At 35.3% G+C, this 24,629-nt stretch overlaps 3 protein-coding genes across 6 annotated transcripts; 1 reads left to right on the top strand and 2 right to left on the bottom strand.

The window, feature by feature from the left end:
- Positions 1-2: 2 nt before the first annotated feature.
- Positions 3-12,768, top strand: LOC126688553 (uncharacterized). 3 transcript variants are annotated; one of them, XM_050383283.1, is made up of 6 exons: positions 3-318; positions 449-541; positions 2,653-2,781; positions 2,881-2,976; positions 4,118-4,171; positions 12,414-12,768. In XM_050383283.1, the coding sequence occupies exons 1-6, from the start codon at positions 306-308 to the stop codon at positions 12,620-12,622; spliced, it is 594 nt and encodes a 197-aa protein (XP_050239240.1). In that variant the 5' UTR covers positions 3-305; the 3' UTR covers positions 12,623-12,768. The 3 variants fall into 3 exon arrangements, with proteins under 3 accessions (XP_050239240.1, XP_050239239.1, XP_050239242.1); XM_050383282.1 differs by lacking the exon at positions 4,118-4,171 and having other exon boundaries at positions 12,360-12,768; XM_050383285.1 differs by lacking the exon at positions 4,118-4,171 and having other exon boundaries at positions 22-131; positions 12,360-12,768.
- LOC126688550 (pentatricopeptide repeat-containing protein At4g02750-like) lies at positions 5,722-21,784 on the bottom strand. 2 transcript variants are annotated; one of them, XM_050383279.1, is made up of 2 exons: positions 19,680-21,784; positions 5,722-6,063 (listed from the first exon to the last, which is right to left on the bottom strand). In XM_050383279.1, exon 1 carries the CDS (start codon positions 21,462-21,464, stop codon positions 19,941-19,943), a length of 1,524 nt encoding a protein of 507 aa, XP_050239236.1. In that variant the 5' UTR covers positions 21,465-21,784; the 3' UTR covers positions 5,722-6,063; positions 19,680-19,940. The 2 variants fall into 2 exon arrangements, with proteins under 2 accessions (XP_050239236.1, XP_050239237.1); XM_050383280.1 differs by having other exon boundaries at positions 19,769-21,784.
- Positions 5,722-23,648, bottom strand: LOC126688549 (pentatricopeptide repeat-containing protein At4g02750-like). The gene is made up of 2 exons (XM_050383278.1): positions 23,359-23,648; positions 5,722-8,388 (listed from the first exon to the last, which is right to left on the bottom strand). Exon 2 carries the CDS (start codon positions 8,243-8,245, stop codon positions 6,329-6,331), a length of 1,917 nt encoding a protein of 638 aa, XP_050239235.1. The 5' UTR covers positions 8,246-8,388; positions 23,359-23,648; the 3' UTR covers positions 5,722-6,328.
- Between the last annotated feature and the right edge of the window lie 981 nt (positions 23,649-24,629).

Here is a 24,629-nt window from a genome sequence, read left to right as displayed (position 1 = left end):
GAGACCACGTGGGAAAGGAAGGCGACATTTTGCAGAGGAGTGATTCGATTCGATTCGTTGCGCTTGCGCATTCTATATTACTGTTTCATTTCCTTTCCTTTCCGCAATCATCAATCAAAACAAAAAGCAAAGTTAGTTCCAAATTCACACCCTTTCTCTATCGAATATCCGCACCACTCAACAACTCTTGCTTTCCGTGTTTTTGGCTTTCTTTCCCTCCATGCCATGCTTTTTTTCTTGGTAGCTTAATAATAAACTAACGACTCACGACTCTCAGCACCAACCACAAAAAAAAAATTAAAAAAATGGAAGAAACAGGTTTGGTTTTTTTTTTTTTTTTTTTTTTTCATCTTGGTCTTCTTCTTTTTCTTTGGTTTTTGTTTTGTTTGTTGTACAAGTTTTCTTGAATACTGAAATGGGTTTTGTTGTTTTATTTGGAATCTTCAAGTGTATCCAAAGGTGAAAGTCAGGGAACAAGACGATCAAGAGGATTTCAAGGGACCTTCTTTGCTTCCATTGAATGATGATTCTTCTTTTCCAGGTACTTCTTTCTCCTCTCTTTCCTACTTCTTCTTTTTTTTAACTTCCTTTAGATTATTAACTTAATTTAATCCTATTTTTAGTTTTTTTTTTTTAAAAAAATTTTATTGAGTAATAATCGCCTTGTGAAACTGCCCTGAGATTTTTGGTTGTTTTAAAATTTAGATCATCTATATGGGAATTGGTTATTTGGGTGAAATTTTTATCTTTTTTCTGCCAAGGTAAGATGAAGGCAGTGTCAGCTTCAGTAGGACCTTTTGACTTTTTTTTTTTCTAAAAAAAAAAATTTTAATCCAAGTACCTTTTGACTTAGTCAAAAGAATCCGATGGATCGAGCAACGTAAAGTTCCATCTGCATTTGGTACGGAATTGACTGAAAAATAAATAAGTAAGAAACATCGGAGAAACATGAGTACTGACCATTTTGTTTGAAAACATCCCGGTTTTAATTGGGCCCTGGTTTGGCAGGTAATTGGGAAGATTTCCTTTCTTTTTTTAGATAATTGGATTGGTGGAGGGTGGATTCAAACTCTGTATCTCTCTGTTGGCAACATTGGGAGGTGCCAACTAGGCGGGAAGATTAAAAATTAAAGCTTGTGAGAATGCAATGCAAAAGTACTAGAGAATGAATTACAGAAGTCATAGGTGAGTGTATTTAAAAACTTGAAGTGCAGTAAGGACACAGCACAGGTGTTTTTCTGCCAACAAAAAACTTAGTACAACCAAGGCCAACCTATGGAGGAGGCTGGCCAAGGAGGCCCTAAAGGTTAAAGTCAACAAAACAGGTAGAGCCAATAGTGTTAGGGTAATATTAGTGGAGTAATGGGATATTTATAGAATGGAGAGGACTTGAATTTGGTGGGAATTATCCCCCAAGATCAGGCTTTTTGGCCTGTCTGTTGATTGTTCTCTTGGCCTTTCAGACCTTCGTTTGACTAAAAGGACGGGTACAGGACAACCATGAACCACCTCAAAACTGTAGGCGCATGGAACGAGTTCAATCATATTAAATGTGATTGACAATTGGTAGGGCACGATAAAATGCTGATGTGAGACCCTCATTTTGAGGGGGATCATCGTATCATACTGACTAGCCAAAGGGAAGATTCCTACAGGAGTACGGTAATGCAGTTACATCCTCCCGAGATGGGTTGATCATTGTGGCCCTAGGACCCAGTGACCGAAGAAGGGTCAATTGCCAAATGTGCATTATGAGGATCTTTTTGGCCCAACCGCTTCTAAAGGAATTATGGTATATAAAGAAAGGTTTAGTTACCATATTTGTCCTAACCTTTGCACCATATTTCAAAATGGTTCCTAACCTATCAAATGTGTCATTTTAGTTCCTAACCTTTTGTTCTTGTATCAAAATAGTCATTGTTGAAAAGTAGTGGATGAAAAAGTTTGATCTGACAAGCAGAGGCACACTTCCATCCACTACTTAACAACAATGACTATTTTGACACGAAGAACGAAATGACATTTGAAAGGTTAGAGACCATTATGAAACATGGTGCAAAGGTTAAGAACCAAAATGACAGTTAAATCAAATAAAATTTACAGAGGTAGTTAACATTAGGGAAATTTACAGTCACTAGTTTGTGTAGTTTCTTGCATCAAACTTTGATCAGAGTGACTTACAGGTCCCATAAATATATTTTCCCTTAGCAGCATCTCACAACCAGACTAGCTCAGAATGTTTTATCACTTGCAATCCAAGAAATATTTTCTAAAATGCTAAAGGCAAGTGCAAAGTCCTCCTGTGGTTTACCTCCTGAGACAAAGCTTTGATACATCTTTCCTGATGATATTTTATCCTCTTTGGAAGTTGAAACAAAACTAGCCTTGGTTCAAATGTCACTGATTTCTGTCTGAATGAGGTAAATTGATACATGAAACCAACAATTTTAAATTGAAACATTATCACAAGAGTATTGTTTAAATTGAAGACCTCTAACTGCTGTGATGAAGTTTGTTAAACTTCTATCTTTTCTTTTCTTTTTGGTAAAGCTATATCTATGTTTACTTTCAGTAGATTGAATGGTAGTTGGGTTTTAAAATATAATCCTTAACTTCTTTTTCTTATTCTTCTTCCTCTCATCCCCATTTCAGCAAAGGAAAATGAAGAAATTTCTCCAGCATATGTTGCAAAAATTCCAAAGTCTTATGTACCAAACGTACTTGTGTCAACAACTTCTGTATCTGAAAGTTTGATTATGCCCACAATTTCTGCATCTGAAGGTTTGGTTTTGCCCCACAGATTTCTGGAAAAAAAATCCTGCATGTATTTTTGTATAGAGATATCTTACAGTTATGACATCCTCCTCTGTTGATCAACAGGAACAGGGGAAATTGACAAAAAGATTGATGAGGATGATAAAATAAGTATTAGAGCCAGCTCAATCCTGCGTCCACGTGCTGTCTTATCTAGTCCAGGTAATTTCACATAACTACTTCATTATAATCTTACTTTTTCCTTTTTTTTTTTTTTTGGTTTCTGTCTCATTCAGTTCTTGCAATTAGGTTCTATTAGTTATTAATGACCTTATATAGACAATATGGGAATAATTTCTCCCAAATGAAATTCTAGAGAATTTTTAAGAAATAAAATATAATACAGAGGGAAGTTATTATTATTATTATTGTTATTGTTATCATCATCATCATCATCATAATATCTGGCAGTTTGTGTAATTACAATTTTTCTATCCTTATGATACTTTCTGAATTGACCATCTTAGGGGGAGTTTTTTAAAAAATCTAAACAACTAGGTGTTTGCACTTTGTAGCACAAGATTGTTATTGTCTTCATCACAACTTCTAAAATAGTAAGATCATCCAAAAACGAATCAGGGACATATTCTTCTGTGTGTGCAGCACATAACAACCATCCATGTTTCATGTAGCTATTGCATAACTTATAAAGTCAACCAAAAACTACAATAGATATAGCATAGCGACATCTCACAATGGTTAAGGTTTGCTTTTAACTGCAATGATAGAGACCTTTGAAGAATACTTCACTGGAGCAAGTCAATCCGTATGCAGTGATGAACTATGATTGTGGGAAGAATCTTTGGCTAGATACAGAAGCGTAGAGTGAGAGAGAGAGATGCTAAGATAATTCACTTTTTGTAGATGGAAGCTAAGAGTCCAATCATTTTTCTTTTGGTGGGGATAAAATTTTAGGACAAAGCTTGGCTTTTCCTGGAAAATTATAATACAATCTATGTCTAATATTTAGACCAGTCATGTGACTTTTTAAAAAATTCATGTGACTAAATTACAAATGGATGGTTTCTTCAATTGCCATGTTGTAGGTTGGAGCAAGATAACTCTAAACGTGTTTGGAACCAAACTTTTTCCAAAGTTTTATCATTATGCTTTAGGAAGGGAAAGAATTAACTTAAAGAAATTGAGTCTGAAATGTACTTGTAGAGACTGCGGCGTAACTTATTTCCTAATGCAAGTTTCATCAACATCCACACACACACACACACATTGAGACAAATTTAACCTCACCTATGATCTATTTGCAGCCTTTTTAACTCTTGGCATTTGGTAAATTTCTATTCAGATAATGACGAGATGATTGGGAATAAAAATAGGGTCAAAGCAAAACGACCTTCAGGTTTTAAGAACCACAACTTGGTTCAAAGCAGACATGCACAGTGTAAGATTATCTCGAGCAACATCACTGAGTGTACTGTTCACACAAGGAAATCCAAGGATGCCGATGATAGTAAGGGCGACCTTAGAGGAAAGAAAGGGTCCACAGTAGCAGTTCCTAGTCAAAAAAGATACCTCAGGACTAACAAACCAAGCTCTGTGAAAACTTAGTGTTAGATTATATGCCGGTTGGTGCTTGAACTTCAGTAGATTGTACTGAAATGCAGGGGTTTTTTCTCCTTTTTCTTAAAAAATCTCATACTTTATTGTAATTATCCTTCACATAATACAATTCACACAATGGCAAAGTTTTACACCATGTATAAATCACTTCATTTTCATTTCCCTTTTCCCCTCTTTCATTCCAGTGTTTCTGACATATTTAACTTTGCTTTGTTTTAGGTGCCAAGAAGTGAGCAGTTTATATTGTACTAACTAAATTAAATTTTTTTATCTCAAAAAAAAAAAAAAAAACAATACTGGAGTTTTTGCACTGCACACTCTAAACTAAAAAAAAAATTCTACAGTCAGCACTAATTTTCAGTTAATGTATTATATATACAAAACCATTTAGATTAACATATAATTATTGAACCATTCATCCTAAATTATAGGAAAATTTGCAATGTAACCTTTAAGTATGAAAATTTTACAATCAATGTTTTAATTAGAAATTAATCTACTTACTAACTTGTTAATTTAGATACTAATTTTGGAGTAAGTTGCAGTTAGTTTATTTATAAAGTCTCTTATTGTCGAATAAGAAATCTGGAGTTCTATACCCGCTTACAGACGCTATAGGTTGAAGCTCTACCTCTTCAAAAAAAAAAAAAAAAAATACTAATTTTGGATGGTGGAGTGAACATTAATTTTGAATTAAGGTGTTAATTGTAGGAGGTACATTGCAAACAGCCCCATAATTGTTGGTGGATCCAAATAACCGTCAATTTTAAATGGTTCCAAGAATCTGAATTTGTTTTGGAATTTGGTCAATTGTTTTTTTTTTTTTTTTGAGAAATAGTTTCAATCTATGTCGTTCGTTCCTGATAATTTTTCTTTATTATTAGATTAAGACACTAATTGGTTTTTTAGTATAGACGGTTAACTGCTAATTTAATTAGCAATATCCCAGTAAAAAAATGGTTGTTACGTTAATAAATAGGCAAAAAAAATTCTGATTTAATTTTTTTTTTTAAAATTATTTTGGTTGGGTAACTCTTAATTTTAAATAGAATAAAATAACACATGAATGAGCCATATCTACCCAAAAAAAGAAATTCCATATGATCGCTTTTCATATGTAAAGAGTGTGGATGTTCAACTGACTTCCTTTAACCACATAAGAGTTAGCTCAAAAAAAAAAACAGCACCATCAATTTCTGTCAATTAGACAAAAGGAAGAACTTAATATTGCAAATTTAAAAAAAGAAAAAACAATTTGGGAGAAAATTTTAAAATTCTTTAGGTACTCCATTTAAAAGTTGTAAGTTATAGGGATCAAATTGGGGTGTGTGTATTTTTCAAAGACTTAAAAATGTTTGCCTCTATCATATTTGAATATCTATAAAAATATATCGATACAAACTTGTATGCTCACCACTAAATTAAATCTTAGCCAATTATAAAGGGTAAATACAAAATCTTTTTTCACCGACCTCTTCTCTTCTGCCGACCTTTTGGCAATCTTGTTTCCCTCCTCTGCTATTGTTGCAATCCTTAAAGCATCCCAGAAAATTAAAAACTAAGATCTGCTTGAACATTACTAGACATGCTTCCATTTCTGCTAGGAGGCATACACCTGAGCACACTTTGTATATATACTCTTGAAGAAACAGCATGATAATTTGGTCCCATCTGTATTTCGATGTATTAAGATTAGTAATCAAGTGATCAACCCAAATTTCAAACTTCTACTGGGTTGTGGGACAATGTTACATTTTTACTTACTTGATTTATCCTCTGACTGGCAACTCCAATCTACAAAAGCAACAACTCCAGATTCCCATCCATTTCCTTCTTAAATCCTAATCCTTATCCCATCAACTTGTACCCATAAGTTCTTTGTATTTAAGTCATGGATCCGAACAATATGGTACATATATTGTGAGCAAAAATGATCTCACCCATAATGTCCATCAAATGGAACTTTTATCTGTTGAAATGAAACAGCATTCGATTCTGAAATTTTGATCTCCAACTCCATATGTATCAAGTCTAAAACACAACAGACTCTACTGAACTCAGGGTGTGAACTATCTCCTGAAAGAAATATATGTGCACTGCGGTTTACCTCAATCCAACTACATCCTGGTTGCTTCTTGACTCCATTCTCTTTCATTTGAGCCCAAATTTTTTCAGCTTCTCCTCTCTTTCCACCACTCAAAAACAATTCAGCCAAGATCAAATACACACCAGAGTTACAAGGGTCTACTTCCAAAACCCTCTCGCCAGCAATCTTGCCCACCTCAATGTTCTTGTAAATTCTACAGGCTCCTAGCAAAGCTCCCCAAACACTTGCAGGAACTTCAACTCCATCTGCTCTCATTTGATCTAAAAAGTTCATTGCCTCATCTATGAGTCCAAATCTCCCCAACAAATCAACAATACATGTATAATGTTCAATTTTTGGTTGAAGACAACACTTGGATTTCATGAAATCAAAGTAGTACCTACCTTGGTCTACCAACCCAGCATGGCTACATGCAGATAGAACACCAACAAAGGTTATATGATTAGGCATTGTATCAGTTAATCTCATTCTTTCAAACATCTCGAGGGCTTTTTCACCATTTCCATGGTGTGCATAGCCACATATTATAGAATTCCACGAAATGATGTCATGGCTTGACATGGAAGAGAACTCCAACAGAGCAGAATGCATGCTTCCGCATCTTGCATACATGGTAATCATTGCGTTGGAAACTGAAATGAAACTATTAAAACCAGATTTTATAACGCCTGCATGAGTTTGTTTTCCAAACTGTAAGGTTGGCAAGTCTGAACATATTGTCAAAACACTAGTGAATGTAGCTTTATCTGCAGATGGACCTGATTCTGTCATTCTAATAAACAGCTTTAAACCTTCCTCACCTTGATCATTTTCTCCTAATCCAAATACTGTGGCATTCCACACAGTTGCATCTCGGGCTGGCATCAATTCAAAAATCTGAATTGCTCCCCCAACCTCACCTAATCCAAAATATCCAACAATCAAATTTGTCCATGTCACAACATCACTGTATGGGAATTTCTCCATAATAGCATGAACTTGTTTGATGAGCCCATTTCTTACTAGTTCCAACAGGATTGAGTTCCACATTTTTTGACATTTCTGTGGCATCTCCATGAAAAGATTTATAGCATGAGTAACTCTTTTGCTCCTCACCAACCCACTTATCAATTCATTCCAAGACTCAAAATTGTGCTTGGGCATTTTCTGAAACAAATCCTCTGCAATTTCAATCTGTCCATTTTCTATATATCCAACCATCATTGCATTCCAAGCCCGAACATCCCTTACAGGCATGTTCACAAAGAGCTCACGAGCTTCAAGAACCCGTCCTGCACTAGCCAGCCCCGAAATCATTATAGTCCAAGACACAATATCCCGAACAATCATTTGTCTGAAATACTCTTCAGCCAAATCCAAATCTCCACAATTTACAAGCCCCCCAATTACCAAGTTCCATGAAATCACATCTTTCAACAGCATCCCATCAAATGCTTCTACTGCTTTGTAAATCATACCATTGCGAATATACCCAGAAACCATTGAATTCCAAGTAACAACATCTCTGAATGGCATCCCATCAAAAACCTCTCTGGCACCATCCACATCCCCACACTGCATCATCCCATCAATCACTGTGTTATATGAAAAAATATCCCTTTCAGGCATTTGATCGAAGAAATTGACCGCTTCAACAAATCTCCCATTTATAAAGTACCCACGAATCATCGCGTTCCACGTGACCGTATTTCTCAGAGGCATTTTATCAAACAGTTTCTGAGCTTCTTCGATGAGGCCGTTTCTCATGTAGCTTGAAATCTTGGAGTTGAGAGGCTTTAGATTGGGAAGTGTTGTTGTGGTATGGCGTTGTGAAAAGGATTTGGGGTTTCCGTTTGTGAGAGAGAGTGTTTTAGTGAGCTTTAGAGAGAGATTTTGTGTGAGTTTGAGGGCTTGAAAGATGAACAACATACTCCAGTAGTTTTAACGACCAAATGGGAGGGAAACTGTAAAAACAGTTTGAAACACCTTGAGAGAGTTAAAATTATAATGGATTTAAAGTAATTTAAAATGATAATTATAATAAGAACACAGTTAAATTTACAAATAAAATTGTAAATGTAAACTGTAATGATTTTCGTAAAATAGTAATCAGAATAAAAACTTATATGAAAACTTGAAGCACTTGTATTTTCCATGGATTACATTTTCTTTTTATATTTTTCATGTTTGCAAAATTTTTTAAAAAGATAAAAAAAAAAAAAAAAAAATCAATAACTATGTTATCAATCTGTCAAGGAAAAAATTAATGTCTCTGAATAAAATGTCAGGAAGCCAAGCCGAAACTCAACTATGGGCTCTTAAAATGGTACCCAAAGGTTTTTGGTGTGATGACAAACCTATCTAAGCAAGAGGCAAATGCTGCACTTGACAAAACAACAACAAAAACCCAATGAAAATACTTTATTAATATGTTAGTGGTCTTGTTCTGATAGTACAAGGAAAATAAATTCTCCAGCGGTAAGGGTGAAATTACACTTAAATCCAAAAAGATAAATTCTCCAACGGTGAGGGTGAAATTACACAATCCAGTAGTCAATGATTAAATAAATTTAAGAAAGTGTTAACTCCTAAGAGTTTTCCGATATGCTTGGGGCTACGCTTTGGCGAAGACAGTTTGGTTTAATCAAAAGACCGGAAATGCTGTGGTTGAATACAATGTGTCCGTCTTGCATTTCTGAGGGGGTTCCAAGTTCTTCAGTAATCAATATTGTTTTGAGAGTTGTTGTTTTTGTATTCCAAGTCAGTCATGCATGCATGTCTGTAGACTGTAGTATTGTTTCTACTAAGTACTGTCATTTCCCTAGTAACAATAGAATAAGACCTATTCTCAATTAAGAAATATTGTGTCTCTATTCTAAAACGAGTGACTGATTAGGTCCTCAGAAAATTGAGAGTATATTACTCATCAAGACTACCTTATGTAACTACAATGTGGAATATCACATGTTAGAGAGATGAGTATTCATGATCCATCAACTTCTATAAAACATTTTCTCAAGACTCCCAGTCAAATTAATATACCGAAAATTCCGTTTATGCTCCTAGTTCCGCTTTCTAACAGTTTTAACAAATTTACAATTATAGTTGAAGTAGTTAGCTCGCCAGTTTCAGTGGTGATTTGATAGAGCAGTACATCAAACGCAACAAAAACAATCACGCATTCACACACAAGAGACGATGAATTGTTTACGAAGTGAAAATCTAACAAGGTAAACCGTAAAACACTCCAAGAAAAACCTAGTCCAACTAGTTAAACCCACTATAAAAAAGTTGTGATACACGTTGACTTATAAGACCTCTAATACGAGTACACAAACACGGTATCTGAGATCCCTTCTCCTGCTGTAACTGCAGAGCTAGCCTTCATCTTCACAGTAATCTAACGTTAAAAAATTGATTGTTGAACACAACCGATCTCACAATTACTTCAAGGTCACTTGAAGATTTTCCATGGATTACATTTTCTTTTTAAATTTTTCATGCTTGCAAAATTTCTAAAAGAGATAAAAAAAAAAAAAAAAAAAAAATCAATAACTATGTTATCAATCTGTCGAGGGAGAAATTAATGCCTCTGAATAAAATGTCAGGAAGTCAAGCCGAAACTCAACTATGGACTCTTAAAATGGTACCCAAAGACTTTCGGTGTGATGACAAACCTATCCAAGCAAGAGACAAATGCTGCACTTGACAAAACAACAACAAAAGCCCAATGAAAATACTTTGCAATACTTAATTAATACGTTAGTGGTTTTGTTTTGATAGTACCAGGGAAATAAATTCTCCAGCGGTAAGAGTGAAATTACACTCAAGTCTAGAAAGATAAATTTTCCAACAGCAAAGGTGAAATTACACAATCCAGTAGTCAATGATTAAATAAATTTAGAAAAGTGTTAACTCCTAGGGGTCCTTATATGTCTCGGTTAGGGGAATTTATTGTACTTTCGGCCATCATTACATCAATGTGAGGGAAGAGTTCGATTGTTACAAATACATTATATCTTTTAACAGTAAAATTAAAAGTTTCATAGGAAGGAGAAAATGATTAATTGGCATGGTGTGAAGGGAGAGAGGGATCCCAACTCAGTGCAACAAGTATTAAATTAAGATTTTGGTGAGTGTGTGTTCATAAGGCATGAATGAGGTAATGTGGGTTGTTTTGAGTGAGTGGTATAGGATTAATACTGAGGTTAAGGCTTTAGTGAGTAGTGGGTTGTTTATGACTAATTGGGAGACATTTATGACCTGTGGTTGTGTAAAAGGGGAAAAGAATATCTGAGGTTAAGTAGGTGTGGTCTAAGAGGAATGAGTGGTGAGCTAAAGGAGAGTTAAACCACAAGTAAAATGGCAAACAAATCAAGAGTTTCAGAGGGAGTAGCTGTCTTTGTGGGCTGAGGTGCTTATGTTTTTATAATGAAGTTTTAGAGAAGTATTAATTAACAAGAATCCAAAAAACGTAGGACTGATCAGAGGAAGTGAATCAAGGTTAATCTTCCTAGGATTTGGCCAGAAGTAGGAGATTTACTTTAGGAGCTACCTTGCTTCTTTGAGTAATATATGACACATGATGGGATTTTGGAGTGCTTTGCATTAAATGCCAGGATTTTTGGGGCTAAGCTTAACCAATGGGATTAAGGCATGTATCAAGAACGAATCCTAATACTGCAACTGAGATTTGGATCCCCAAGAAGTAGAATTCAACACCCCAAGCCAGGTGTCAAACTCTAAGTCCACTCTAGGGGGTTCCGCTAGAGATCCCTTTATGCCCTCCAAACCACATGTTTCCAATTTTTCCCCTTTAGGATTCATGGGCTTGGCACATGAATCATGTCTTGAACTTTTTTGACATTTATAGTATCAATTTGTTGAGGTTTGAATAACTTGGTTTTAGCTCCCTTTTTCCTGGAGGTACAGTCTTGAGGATGATGAAGTTCCATCATCCTTTAGACTTCAACTAGTATCACAACCCTCGGGCACTGTTCACGTTAGGTAGAGGGTGACAGAAAGCTGATGGGACAGTCCCTAGTTCATCCTCAAAGACTTGGTTCTCTTGTAGGGGCCTCCAACTGTACTTTGGTTAGGGATGAACAGGGGCTGGTTTGTCCACTTTCAATCCTTTGTCTCTTGCTGGGATCTTTTACATTGGGCTTGCTCACATAGTCTGGGTTGTATACATCCTACAAAATGGACATTAACAACGCATGTTTGCCATGGGTTTTCATTCCTCATGGATTTTTATTAGCAAATATTTTTTGGTTTTTCATAAATACTTGCAATGGGCCTTTGGGCAATTAATTGTAATATTTGAAACAATAGGACAAGTTTCAAAATGCCTTTGTAAATAACATTTACTATGATGAATTCCATATTGTAAATAATGTTCATGGTTTCTAATAATCCCATCATAATTCAAATGATGAGCTTGTGGGTTTGAATATTTACCATGAGTGCTGAAGGTATATGTTATGGATGTTGTGATGCAAATGATGACCATGTATTTCATGAGTTTATAATATGAGAACATAATCTTCAAGATAACTCCTAATAAGCTTTTATAAGACAATTGCCATGGTTTTTGCCATATTCATATTATACCATGATATTTTTTCTTTGCCAAGCGTTAATAATCTTGGGCTTTTTTGATAAAATAGTGCCAATGAAAATTAGGTTTTGGATATTGCCAGTGGGAACTGAGCTTTTGATATTGCCAGTGGGGATTGTGCTTTTTTGATATTGCCAATGAAGATTGGGCTTTTGATATTGCCAGTGAAAATTGGGTTTTTGATATTGCCAATGAAAATTGGGCTTTTTGACCAGCTTTTTGACGAGTAATTTGCCACAGGTTTGGTAAATTTCTATTCAGATAATGACGTGATGATTGGGAATAAAAATAGGGTCAAAGCAAAACGACCTTCAGGTTTGAAGAACCACAACTTGGTTCAAAGCAGACATGCACAGTGTAAGATTATCTCGAGCAACATCACTGAATGTACTGTTCACACAAGGAAATCCAAGGATGCCGATGATAGTAAGGGCGACCTTAGAGGAAAGAAAGGGTCCACAGTAGCAGTTCCAAGTCAAAAAAGATACCTCAGGACTAACAAACCAAGCTCTGTGAAAACCTAGTGTTAGATTATATGCCGGTTGGTGCTTGAACTTCAGTAGATTGTACTGAAATGCAGGGGTTTTTTCTCCTTTTTCTGAAAAAAATCTCATGCTTTATTGTAATATCCTTCACATAATACAATTCACACAATGGCAAAGTTTCACACTGTTAGTGTGGCTTGAATTTGCCACAAGCCCATAAAGCCCAATCCGGCCATAAATTGACCTAATACAAGTTGTATTAGGAATCCCACTCAGCCGACTTTACATAAAGTAATATATATATATATTATATTTTAAGGGCTACCGTGAGATTAAAGAAAAAGAAAAATTCCAATTAACCTAGTGAGCAAGCCGCATGAGAGAAAATAGAGAAAAGAGAGGCAGTCAGCTTCTATTCTTAATTTTTCTATGAGAGAGTGCTAGGGTGTAATTGAGATTTAGGTTTCTTGAGAGTGGTCTTGTGCACTATTGTATTTTCCCTGATAATAGTAAAATCCCTGCAACTCCGTGGACGTAGGCAAATTGCCGAACCACGTAAATATTGTTTTGTGCTTGTGATTATTTTCTTTGGCGTGTGTTTTCTCTATTTGTTTTGTTTCTCACAGGTTAGGAATTTTTGGTTAAATTCCCTACAACTGGTATCAGAGCCTAGGGTTAGGTTTGAGTGGGAGCAATGGCAGAGGAAGCAGGAAAGGCGTCTGGAATAGAAAAGTTTGATGGCACAGACTTCGCGTATTGGAGGATGCAGATTGAAGATTATCTCTACGGGAGGAAATTGCATCTGCCTCTTTTAGGAACAAAACCTGAGGCTATGAAGGCTGATGAATGGGCTCTTCTTGACAGACAGGTACTAGGAGTTATCAGGTTAACTCTGTTTAGGTCTGTTGCACACAATGTTGTAAAGGAGAAGACCACAGCAGATCTGATGAAGGCTTTGTCTGGTATGTATGATAAGCCGTCAGCAAACAATAAAGTGCACTTGATGAAGAAACTGTTCAATCTGAAGATGTTAGAGAATGCATCAGTAGCACAACATCTGAATGAATTTAACACTATCACAAATCAATTGTCGTCTGTAGAAATTGACTTTGATGATGAGATCCGTGCACTGATCGTTTTGGCTTCTTTGCCAAACAGTTGGGAGGCAATGAGGATGGCAGTAAGTAATTCTACAGGAAAGGAAAAACTCAAGTACAATGATATACGAGATTTAATTCTGGCTGAGGAGATTCGCAGAAGAGATGCAGGTGAATCCTCAAGATCTGGTTCTGCCCTAAACCTTGAGACAAGAGGCAGAGGTAATAACAGAAATTCAAATCGAGGCAGATCAAAATCCAGAAATTCTAATCGGAACAGAAGTAAATCTAGATTAGGCCAACAAGTACAATGCTGGAATTATGGAAAAACAGGTCACTTTAGGAATCAATGCAAAAGTCCTAAGAAGAAGAATAAAGATGATTCTGCTAATGCTGTAACAGAAGAGGTACAGGATGCATTACTTCTTGCAGTAGACAGTCCACTTGATGATTGGGTTTTGGATTCAGGAGCTTCGTTTCATACCACTCCACACCGAGAAATCATACAAAATTATGTTGCAGGTGATTTTGGTAAGGTGTATTTGGCTGATGGTTCAGCCTTGGATGTTGTGGGTATGGGAGATGTTCGAATATTGTTGCCCAATGGGTCTGTTTGGTTACTGGAGAAGATTCGACATATTCCTGACCTGAGGAGGAATCTGATTTCTGTTAGACAACTTGATGATGAAGGACATGCAATACTATTTGTTGGTGGTACTTGGAAGGTTACAAAGGGAGCTAGGGTATTGGCTCGTGGAAAGAAGACTGGTACTCTGTACATGACCTCAAGTCCAAGAGACACAATTGCAGTTGCTGATGTAAGTATTAATACAAGCCTATGGCACTGCAGACTTGGTCATATGAGTGAGAAAGGGATGAAGATGCTGCTGTCAAAAGGAAAACTACCAGAATTGAAGTCCATTGATTTTGACATGTGTGAAAGTTGCATCTTAGGAAAGCAGAAAAAGGTGAGCTTCTTGAAAACTGGCAGGACACCGAAGGCTAGAAAATTGGAGTTAGTACACACTGATTTGTGGGGGCCTTCTCCAGTTGCATCCCTTGGAGGTTCAAGGTACTACATCACTTTTATTGATGACTCAAGCAGAAAGGTATGGGCTTATTTTCTGAAAAATAAATCTGATGTATTTGAAATCTTTAAGAAGTGGAAGGCCATGGTTGAGACAGATCAGGTTTAAAAGTAAAATGTTTGAGGTCAGATAATGGAGGAGAGTACATAGATGGAGGGTTCAATCAGTATTGTGCTGCACAGGGAATTAGGATGGAGAAGACCATTCCTGGGACACCACAGCAAAATGGTGTGGCTGAGCGCATGAACAGAACTCTCAATGAGCGTGCTAGGAGTATGAGGTTGCATACTGGACTACCAAAAACTTTTTGGGCTGATGCTGTTAGCACTGCAACTTACCTGATAAACCGAGGACCTTCAGTTCCCATGGAGTTCAGACTTCCTGAGGAGGTTTGCAGCGGTAAAGAGGTAAAGTTTTCACACTTAAAAGTTTTTGGTTGTGTTTCTTATGTTCATATTGATTCTGATGCTCGTAGTAAACTTGATGCAAAGTCTAAAATATGTTTTTTCATTGGCTATGGTGATGAGAAATTTGGCTATAGATTTTGGGATGAACAAAACAGGAAAATCATCAGAAGTAGAAATGTGATATTTAATGAACAGGTTATGTATAAGGACAGGTCAACTGTAGTGTCAGATGTTACAGGGATAGATCAAAAGAAATCTGAGTTTGTCAACTTAGATGAATTAACTGAAGGTACTGTCCAGAAAAGGGGTGAAGAAGATAAAGAGAATGTAAATTCACAGGTAGATCTGAGTACACCTGTAGTTGAAGTCCGCAGATCTTCCAGAAACATTAGACCTCCACAGCGTTATTCACCCACTCTAAATTATCTCCTGTTGACTGATGGTGGTGAGCCAGAGTGTTATGATGAAGCCTTGCAAGATGAGAATTCAAGCAAGTGGGAGTTAGCCATGAAGGATGAGATGGATTCCTTGTTGGGGAATCAGACATGGGAACTGACTGAATTGCCAGTAGGAAAGAAGGCTTTGCACAACAAGTGGGTATACAGAATAAAGAATGAGCATGATGGTAGCAAACGTTACAAGGCCAGATTAGTCGTTAAAGGGTTTCAGCAGAAGGAAGGCATTGACTACACAGAAATATTTTCTCCAGTTGTGAAGATGTCAACAATCAGACTAGTACTGGGAATGGTGGCTACAGAAAACTTACATCTTGAGCAGTTAGATGTGAAGACAGCCTTCCTTCATGGTGACTTGGAGGAAGACCTTTACATGATTCAGCCAGAAGGGTTCATTGCTCAAGGACAAGAGAAATTAGTTTGCAAACTAAGAAAAAGCTTGTATGGCCTAAAACAAGCTCCTAGACAGTGGTACAAGAAATTTGACAGTTTTATGCACAGAATTGGGTTCAAGAGATGTGAAGCTGATCACTGTTGCTATGTTAAGTTTTTTGACAATTCTTACATCATATTACTGTTGTATGTGGATGATATGCTTATTGCAGGGTCTAGCATTGAGGAGATTAATAATCTGAAGAAGCAATTGTCCAAACAGTTTGCAATGAAGGATTTGGGAGCTGCAAAGCAAATCCTTGGTATGAGAATCATTAGAGACAAGGCTAATGGTACATTGAAGCTTTCACAGTCAGAGTATGTGAAGAAAGTTCTCAGCAGGTTCAACATGAATGAAGCTAAACCAGTGAGCACACCCTTGGGTAGTCATTTCAAACTAAGCAAAGAACAATCACCGAAGACAGAAGAAGAAAGGGACCATATGAGCAAGGTGCCCTATGCCTCAGCTATTGGCAGCTTGATGTATGCTATGGTGTGTACAAGGCCAGACATTGCACATGCAGTGGGAGTTGTGAGCAGATTCATGAGTAGGCCTGGAAAGCAGAATTGGGAGGCAGTCAAGTGGATTCTGAGATATCTGAAGGGTTCATCAGATACATGTCTTTGCTTCACAGGTGCAAGTTTGAAACTGCAGGGTTATGTAGATGCTGATTTTGCTGGTGATATTGATAGTAGAAAGAGTACTACTGAGTTTGTTTTTACTCTGGGTGGTACAGCTATATCATGGGCTTCAAATCTACAGAAGATTGTTACTTTGTCTAGTACAGAAGCTGAGTATGTTGCAGCAACTGAAGCTGGAAAGGAGATGATTTGGCTACATGGTTTCTTAGATGAATTGGGTAAGAAGCAGAAGATGGGCATTCTACACAGTGACAGTCAGAGTGCAATCTTTCTTGCCAAAAATTCAGCTTTTCATTCAAAGTCGAAGCACATACAGACAAAATACCACTTTATCCGTTACCTTGTTGAAGATAAGCTGGTAATGCTTGAGAAGATTTGTGGATCTAAGAACCCAGCAGACATGTTGACTAAGGGTGTCACTATTGAAAAGTTGAAGCTGTGCGCAGCTTCAATTGGTCTTCTAGCTTGAGGACAAGAGGATGAGTTGCAGGGATGAAGGATTGTGTTATGGAGGATTGTGGCTGATGTTTGCAGCTTGTGAGCCCTTAAGGGCTAAGGTGGAGCTGATGGAGGAGTTTCCTAGTGTAGCTTGATCAATTCAAGCCAAGGTGGAGATTTGTTAGTGTGGCTTGAATTTGCCACAAGCCCATAAAGCCCAATCCGGCCATAAATTGACCTAATACAAGTTGTATTAGGAATCCCACTCAGCCGACTTTACATAAAGTAATATATATATATATATATATATATTATATTTTAAGGGCTGCCGTGAGATTAAAGAAAAAGAAAAATTCCAATTAACCTAGTGAGCAAGCCGCATGAGAGAAAATAGAGAAAAGAGAGGCAGTCAGCTTCTATTCTTAATTTTTCTATGAGAGAGTGCTAGGGTGTAATTGGGATTTGGGTTAATTGGGATTTGGGTTTCTTGAGGGTGTTCTTGTGCACTATTGTATTTTCCCTGATAATAGTGAAATCCCTGCAACTCCGTGGACGTAGGCAAATTACCGAACCACATAAATATTGTCTTGTGCTTGTGATTATTTTCTTTGGCGTGTGTTTTCTCTATTTGTTTTGTTTCTCACAGGTTAGGAATTTTTGGTTAAATTCCCTACACACACCATGTATAAATCACTTCATTTTCATTTCCCTTTTCCCCCTCTCTTTCATTCCAGTGTTTTTGACATATTTAACTGTCATTGCTTTGTTTTAGGTGCCAAGAAGTGAGCAGCTGATATTGTACTAACTAAATTAATTTTTTTAATCTCAAAAAAAAAAAAAAAAAAAAACAATACTGGAGTTTTTGCACTGCACTAAAAAAAAAAAAAAAAAAAAAATTCTACAGTCAGCACTAATTTTCAGTTAATGAATTATATATACAGTACCATTTAGATTAACATATAATTATTGAACCATTCATCCTAAATTATAGGAAAATTTGCAATGTAACCTTAAAGTATGAAAATTTTACAACCAACATTTTAATTAGAAATTAATCTACTTACGAACTTGTTAATTTAGATACTAATTTGGGAGTGGGTTTTAGTTAGCTTAACTAGTAAAGTTTCTTATTGTCGAATAAAAAATTTAAGGTTCTATCCTTGCCTACACCAAAAACCAATTGATATTTTAATCTAATGATAAAAGGTAATCATCCAACATTTTAATTAGAAATTAATCTACTTACGAACTTGTTAATTTAGATACTAATTTGGGAGTGAGTTTCAATTAACTTAACTAGTAAAGTTTCTTATTATCGAATAAAAAATCTAAGATTTTATCCTTGCCTACACCAAAAACCAATTGATATTTTAATTTGATGATAAAAGGTAATCATCAAGAACAAACGTTATAGGTTGAAACTCTACCTCTTCTAAAAAAAAAAAAAAAAAAAATCTAATTTTGGATGGTGGAGTGAACATTAATTTTGAATTAAGGTGTTAATTGTAGGACGTACATTGTAACCCATAATTGTTGGTAACCGTAAATTTTAAATGGTTCCAAGAATAAATACTAATTTTGGATGGTAAAGTGAACATTAATTTTGAATTAAGGCGTTAATTGTTGGATGTACATTCCAAACAGCCCCATAGTTGTTGGTGGATACAAATAACCGTAAATTTTAAATGGTTCCAAGAATCTGAATTTGTTTAGGAATTTGGTCAACTATTTTTTTTTTTTTTTTTTTTTTGAGAGATTGTTTCAATTTATAACGTCCGTTCTTGATGATTTATCTTTATTATTAGACCAAGACACCAATTAATTTTTTAGCATAGAGGTTTAACTGCTAATTTCATTAGTAATATTCTAGTAAAAAAATAATCATTACGTTAATAAATAGGCAAAAAAAAAAATATGATTTTTTTTTTTTGTTTTAAAATTATTTTGGTTAGGTAACTTTTAATTTTAATCAGAATAAAATAACACATGAATGAGCCATATCTACCCAAAAAAAGAAATTCCATATAATCGCTTTACATAGGTAAAGAGTGTGGATGTTCAACTGGACTTCCTTTAACCACATAAGAGTTAGCTCAAAAAAAAAAAAAAAAAAAAAACCAGCACCATTAATTTCTGTCAATTAGACAAACGGAAGAACTTAATATTGCAAATTTAAAAAAAGAAAAAACAATTTGGGAGAAAATTTTAAAATTCTTTAGGTACTCCATTTAAAAGTTGTAAGTTATAGGGATCAAATTGGGGTGTGTGTATTTTTCAAAGACTTAAAAATGTTTGCCTCTATCATAAAAGGGTAAATACAAAATCTTTTTTCACCGACCTCTTCTCTTCTGCCGACCTTTTGACAATCTTGTTTCCCTCCTCTGCTATTGTTGCAATCCTTAAAGCATCCCAGAAAATTAAAAACTAAGATCTGCTTGAACATTACTAGACATGCTTCCATTTCTGCTAGGCGGCATACACCTGAGCACACTTTGTATATATACTCTTGAAGAAACAGCATGATAATTTGGTCCCACCTGTATTTCGATATATTAAGATTAGTAATCAAGTGATCAACCCAAATTTCAAAGTTCTACTGGGTTGTGGGACAATGTTACATTTTTACTTGATTTATCCTCTGACTGGCAACTCCAATCTACAAAAGCAACAACTCCAGATCCCCATCCATGTCCTTCTTAAATCTTAATCCTTATCCCATCAACTTGTACCCATAAGTTCTTTGTATTTAAGTCATGGATCCGAACAATATGGTACATATATTGTGAGCAAAAATGATCTCACCCATAATGTCCATCAAATGGAACTTTTTTTATCTGTTGAAATGAAGCAGCATTTGATTCTGAAATTTTGATCTCCAACTCCATATGTATCAAGTCTAAAACACAACAGACTCTACTGAACTCAGGGTGTGAACTATCTCCTGAAAGAAATATATGTGCACTGCGGTTTACCTCAATCCAACTACATCCTGGTTGCTTCTTGACTCCATTCTCTTTCATTTGAGCCCAAATTTTTTCAGCTTCTTCTCTCTTTCCACCGCTCAAAAACAATTCAGCCAAGATCAAATACACACCAGAGTTACAAGGGTCTACTTCCAAAACCCTCCCGCCAGCAATCTTGCCCACCTCAATGTTCTTGTAAATTCTACAGGCTCCTAGCAAAGCTCCCCAAACACTTGCAGGAACTTCAACTCCATCTGCTCTCATTTGATCTAAAAAGTTCATTGCCTCATCTATGAGTCCAAATCTCCCCAACAAATCAACAATACATGTATAATGTTCAATTTCCGGCTGAAGACAACACTTGGATTTCATGAAATCAAAGTAGTACCTACCTTGGTCTACCAACCCAGCATAGCTACAAGCAGATAGGACACCAACAAAGGTTATATGATTAGGCATTATATCAGTTAATCTCATTCTTTCAAACATCTCGAGGGCTTTTTCACCAATTCCATGGTGTGCATAGCCGCATATTATAGAATTCCATGAAATGATGTCATGGCTTGACATGGAAGAGAACTCCAGCAGAGCAGAATGCATGCTTCCGCATCTTGCATACATGGTAATCATTGCGTTGGAAACTGAAATGAAACTATTAAAACCAGATTTTATAACGTCTGCATGAGTTTGTTTTCCAAACTGTAAGGTTGGCAAGTCTGAACATATTGTCAAAACACTAGTAAATGTAGCTTTATCTGCAGATGGACCTGATTCTTTCATTCTAATAAACAGCTTTAAACCTTCGTCACCTTGATCATTTTCTCCTAATCCAAATATTGTGGCATTCCATGAAATCACGTCTTTCAACAGCATCCCATCAAATGCTTCTACTGCTTTGTAAATCATACCATTGCGAATATACCCAGAAACCATTGAATTCCAAGTAACAACATCTCTGAATGGCATCCCATCAAAAACCTCTCTGGCACCATCCACATCCCCACACTGCATCATCCCATCAATCACTGTGTTATATGAAAAAATATCCCTTTCAGGCATTTGATCGAAGAAATTGACCGCTTCAACAAATCTCCCATTTATGAAGTACCCACGAATCATCGCGTTCCACGTGACCGTATTTCTCAGAGGCATTTTATCAAACAGTTTCTGAGCTTCTTCGACGAGGCCGTTTCTCATGTAGCTTGAAATCTTGGAGTTGAGAGGCTTTAGATTGGGCACTGTTGTTGTGGTATGGCGTTGTGAAAAGGATTTGGGGTTTCCGTTTGTGAGAGAGAGTGTTTTGGTGAGCTTTAGAGAGAGATTTTGTGTGAGTTTGAGGGCTTGAAAGATGAACAACATACTCCATTAGTTTTAACGACCAAATGGGAGGGAAACATTAAAAACAGTTTGAAACAATGGATTTAAAGTGGAATGCAGTCGGGCCCATGTGGGCTAGTGAGTAAACAATGGATTTAAAGTAATTTAAAATGATAATTATAATAAGAACACAGTTAAATTTACAAATAAAATTGAAAATGTAAATTGTAATGATTTTCATAAAATAGTAATTAGATTAAAAACTTATATGAAAACTTAAAGCACTTGTATTTTCCATGGATTACATTTTCTTTTTATATTTTTCATACTTGCAAAATTCCTAAAAAAAAAAAAAAAAATCAATAACTATATTATCAATAAAATATTTAAATTTAAATTTTTTATATTCTAAAATTATGCATAAAAAATAAGTGTATGAATTGAACAGTAAACAACATCTTATTAACACAAAATTTGACGTATGTGTTTTTTTGCTAAGAACATATAATCAAACGGTTATATTTTTAGAATATTTAGTCGTGCGAGTTGTAGTCATTGACTACAATTAAGTTTGTTGCTGTAAATAAATGGAATAGAAATAGAAAAGGTTAAAAGTTTTGGAAGATATTTTAATTAAAAAAGTATTTGGGATATTAGGAAAGGATTTTGGTTGAATTAAAGAATTGGTTGCTAGGAAACATCCTGCCTTGCACTTTGGAGGATGTCCTCTTAAAAAAGTTAGGAAAGAAGACTTTTGAAGGATGAGGTATCTCTTCCATTAGTAATTTAGTATTATTCTTATGGGTCCAGCTCCTCTCCCGTTCTCTCCATTTTTTTGTATAGATGTGGCAACTAAATGATCTAATGGTTCAAAAAAAGCCACTTCAAGCTATCCTATTTCTTGCAATCTCCTCTCCCTTCTCTCTGCAACATCACCACTGCCGGACCCATTCTCTCCTTGGTTTTTTTTTTTTTTTTTGAAATGAGTGGGTAGGAATGCTTCCGGTGGGATCTCGGTAGCAGCATGATACTTCGTGGAGTGGCTTGACTGGATTGAGGGTAAGTGTTCACTTTATCTGCCGAAGATGGCATAAATAGTGATTTTGGGCTGAGGGATGGGTAACCTGTGTGTTGTGATTTCCGATGTGAGTAATTTCTTTGTGGTGTCAATGGTAACAGAAGGGTGTGGCAATGGTTATGAAGATGGGATTACGACAGAGAAGTAATTTTTCTGTTTTTGTTTTGTATTTGTTTTGTGGGTTTCTGATGGGTACAAGTGTTAAGAATATGAATCCTAGTAAATCACCATTTGTTGAAGCTATTGAAGATAAAGTTAGAGACATAACATCAGATAACTAGAGTTTATCCCTTTTTGTTGTAATCTTTTTATTTTTCAAATGCTTGTAATTATCCTTATAAATGAAATCCATACGGAAGCCTGGAGATTGATTTGGCTACTAGCTTTCTATACACTCTTTTTTTCAAACTAGAAGAACACTAGGCAGGGAATGATTTTTTTTTTTTTTTTTTTTTAGAACCCAATTTACTGCTGCTTGGGGTTTTTTTGCTTCTCCACGTTGAGGTCAGGGTGTTCCCAAGAACACCCTGACCTGAAATTTTTTTTTTATATATATAATAATTAAATTTTTTTTTTATTTTTTTACCCTTAAAACAAAAAAATTAGGAACACCCTCAACCAAAATTAGGAACACCCAAAAATTTAAAAAAGAAAAAGAAAAAAAGGCTCAACATCAATCGTAAACAACAGATTACAAACCCAATCTAACGGAAAAAAACAATGTAGCAAACCCAACATGGTAGCAAACCCACGGATTGTAAAAACAAAATAATAAAAAACCAAAAACGCATTAGAAGTTGTCAAAACAAAAAAAAAAAAAAAAAAAAAAAAAAAACCTCAAATCTCTAAAAATTTTACCTTTCTTTTTCTCATTCTTGCTCTGCTTTTTTCTCTCAACTCATGCTCTCCGCCTCTCTCATTCTCTCTCCACTCCCACTGTCAGGGCCGGCCCTAGACCAAGCTTCCTCCGATCTCATCTTTTTTTTTTTTTTTTCCGCTGCTGCTGAGGGCTGCATTTGGGTTTTGATTCCTTTCACTTTTACTGGCTTTCTCTAGACTCTTCTAGTCTTCTTTAGATTTGTTAAAGATAATTTTTCTCTGTGCAGTGGGCTGGACGTTTCACCACGTCTGGGCCTTTTTTTTGGGTGTGTGTTATTGGTGCAATTGGATTTGTTTTTTTATTTTTTTTGTGGGTGCCATCTTGGCAGGCATCCTCTTGGCTGGGCTAGGGCCCTGGGCTTGTACAGTATTGTGTTTATTTTTTATTTTTTTGTTTTAATCTTGTGTTTATATATATATATATATATATATTAGTTATTGGGAATATAATGAATAAATTTTTATCTATGCAGGTTGAGATTGCTAAAAAAATTTTATTGTTCGGTGAAATTATAATAATACTTTTTATATAAATAAGGTTTTATTTCTCATTTGCTCTATACTTGAAAGTTTTTTTTTTTTTTTTTAGTCTTTGTAAATATATTGTTTGATTAAAAATATTTACTAGAAAATATGCATCTGAATATGAAAAACTTAAAAAAAAAAAAAAACTAATTGAGTCTCAACAAAGATCAATGGATAAATTCGTTATTAGTAATAAACAAAATATAACACAAAATTTAGATGAAAATATCACAAATGAGCAAGAAATTCACCAAAAATGGATTTTAAATGAAATATATTATAATATAAAAATATTAAATAAGTATTAATTTAATTAATACATAAGTTTAAACAACAATTTAATTAACCAATAATTAATTGTGGGAAGCAACTAATAAACAATAATTAATAATTGAATTAACCAATACATTATAAAAGACAAACAAATTAAATTATGTTTGGCTAAACAACAATTAATAATTTTATAATTAATGAAACAATAATATAACAAATTATAGTTTATAAAAGACAAATAAATTAATGAAAAACTAAACAACAATAATTAATAATTTTATTAATATTTCAAATGGATTTATAGTTTATTATTTATTCTTTTGCTAAAATTATAGACAAATATTTGATAAGAAAACTGTGGGGTCCAATAATTTATGGGTCCGGCCCACACGCTTATGGGAAGCCCACCGGTCTTAAACTGAAGGAGGCCAGGGCCCAAGCTCGAAACTAGG

Source organism: Quercus robur, chromosome 6, assembly GCF_932294415.1.
Source record: "Quercus robur chromosome 6, dhQueRobu3.1, whole genome shotgun sequence".
In the NCBI taxonomy this organism is placed as follows: domain Eukaryota; kingdom Viridiplantae; phylum Streptophyta; class Magnoliopsida; order Fagales; family Fagaceae; genus Quercus; species Quercus robur.
Note: the sequence above shows the minus strand (reverse complement) of the source record. Positions and strands in the feature narration are given on the sequence as shown.

Excerpts from the sequence above, each read along its gene's own strand:
- LOC126688553 (XM_050383282.1), top strand. Across the intron at positions 542-2,652 it reads TGATGATTCTTCTTTTCCAG|CAAAGGAAAATGAAGAAATT; the intron begins GTACTTCTTTCT and ends TCCCCATTTCAG. Across the intron at positions 2,977-12,359 it reads TGCTGTCTTATCTAGTCCAG|ATAATGACGTGATGATTGGG; the intron begins GTAATTTCACAT and ends ATTTCTATTCAG.
- LOC126688550 (XM_050383279.1), bottom strand. The coding sequence starts at position 21,464 with ATGTTGTTCATCTTTCAAGCCCTCAAACTCACACAAAATCTCTCTCTA.
- LOC126688549 (XM_050383278.1), bottom strand. The coding sequence starts at position 8,245 with ATGAGAAACGGCCTCATCGAAGAAGCTCAGAAACTGTTTGATAAAATG.